The sequence below is a fragment of the Centruroides sculpturatus genome, unplaced genomic scaffold, assembly GCF_000671375.1.
Source record: "Centruroides sculpturatus isolate CEXI.00-Female unplaced genomic scaffold, Cexi_2.0 scaffold414, whole genome shotgun sequence".
NCBI lineage: Eukaryota > Metazoa > Arthropoda > Arachnida > Scorpiones > Buthidae > Centruroides > Centruroides sculpturatus.
Genome location: NW_019384735.1, coordinates 53,893 through 55,843, shown reverse-complemented (window position 1 = coordinate 55,843; position 1,951 = coordinate 53,893). Strand labels below are relative to the sequence as shown.

General features: G+C 23.0%; 1 protein-coding gene across 1 annotated transcript in view; it reads left to right on the top strand.

The window, feature by feature from the left end:
- The window catches only part of LOC111628279 (UPF0668 protein C10orf76 homolog), a 78,135-nt gene that overhangs the window by 32,869 nt on the left and 43,315 nt on the right, over positions 1 to 1,951 (top strand). Inside the window, exons 12-13 of the mRNA XM_023372027.1 lie at positions 194 to 254; positions 339 to 392. Of these exons, the coding sequence (XP_023227795.1) occupies positions 194 to 254; positions 339 to 392 (115 nt within the window). The remainder of the gene's footprint in view (positions 1 to 193; positions 255 to 338; positions 393 to 1,951) is intronic.

Sequence of the window (1,951 nt, the reverse complement as noted above, 5' to 3'; positions counted from 1 at the left end):
TAAATATATATATATATATATATACCTATACCTATAAATTTTTAATCTTTTTTATTTGATCAATATATTTTTTCATTGATCAAAATATATTGATATTTTTCAGTTCTTTTTCATTCAAATTTGAAATCTTTTTAAGATAAAATTGAAAAATTTTAAGTAATATAAGAAACTATAATATAAATAATTCATTTAGGAAATTTTGTCAGCAACAATTACAACCTCAGAGTGGATTTCTGTCAACTTTAACTACAATGGTATGTAAAGAACAAAAATATGTTGAATATATATAAAGATACATTAATTAATGCTTTTTAATAAGAAATTTATGATTTATTTAGGTTGGTAACATGTTTTTAGCAGAAGAAAATGGGATGGAGAAAGATTGTTTACGGTAACATATGTAATAATTTCTAGAGTATTTGAATATTATACAGCATAACTATAGTTATAAAATATGCATGGGTTATGTTCTTGGTTTGTGCAAGTGAGCAAAGATTTACACAGATTATGATTGAATATTCCTTGGAAATGCATTAAATGTGGGGATATGCATTTTGAAAATTCATAGTTTTTAGAAGTACATTATAGTTTTTTTGCTTATTTTACATAGATAAATTAAAATGTAAAACTAAATTTATAATGAAAATTCATATGTATTATACAAACAAGTTATTTTTATAAAAAGTTTAATTTAAAATTATTTATATATTATAATAAAAATCTGCAGATAACCTGTAAACGTTATTCACTACTATTTGATTAGGTTCTTTTAATTTATTAAATTTGGTGTTAATTTTAAATAATCTATTAAATTATAATTATTAAAGTTTTAAGAAGGTTTAAGCATTTAGCTTAAATATTTTGATATTTACAAGTTTAAAACTACATTAAATAATGGTAGAATTATCATCTTTTTATTTCAATATGTATTAAAACAATATAGAACATTACTTATACAGAATAAATTATGTCATTTTATATTCATTTCTAAAGTGAATAGTTTGTAATTTGATGATTATTTTGTTTTTTCATTTCATATTCCTTGAAGATAAATTATTTAATCTAAAAGTCTTTGGGAATATTTAAATATGTCCTTTATTTTCTCTTCTGCAAATACCAAACANTTATATGAACCTGCGATATAGGGGGGTCTACTGTATATATATATATATATATTTTATATTTGACTTTAAAAAATTTTTCTGTTTACTTACCTTACATATAATCTTTGTAATCTGAACTTTTCTCTTCTACAAACAATATTGTTCAGATTAGCAAGAGTGCATGGTACTATAAATTTTAACTTTTGATTACTTATATCAAGTTTACGATAAAAGTGTCACTAGTTTAATGAGTTTATTTTATTAAAAAAATATAAAAGTAATTTAAACAATGTCACTTAGAAATTGTTTTTTTATAGTTAATTAACTATTGTTTAATGCATTATTTTTAGATAGCATTAAACAGTAGTTAGATAAGCATATATAAGCTTAATAAATAAGCATAATTCATAGTTGCAGATAATTTCTGGTCCATGTAAAATTATTCACAATTTTACTGGTCTATGATGTGAAAAAAGTTGAAAAACACTGATTTAATATAAGAATGAATGAAATTACTAGAAATTTATTTGAAAAATAACAAATTTAAAAAAGAAAAAAAAACTTACAAGGAGAGCCTATGGCTTTGGGGTAATGGATTTTGATGATCTTTGGTGTAGAGGTAGTACACCATGTGAGTATTGCACTTTAGTATTTTACAGGTAGTACACCATGTGAGTGTACTACCTGTAAAATACTAAAGTGCAATACTCAAATATAATCGAGAAAATTGAACTTAAAGTTTTGTTAGCACTTTATATATAAATTATACATACTTCTATTTGAGCGTCCTGTGGCAGAGTGGTAACGAGTCTGATTCATAAGCTTGAGTTCTCGGGTTCGATTCTCGC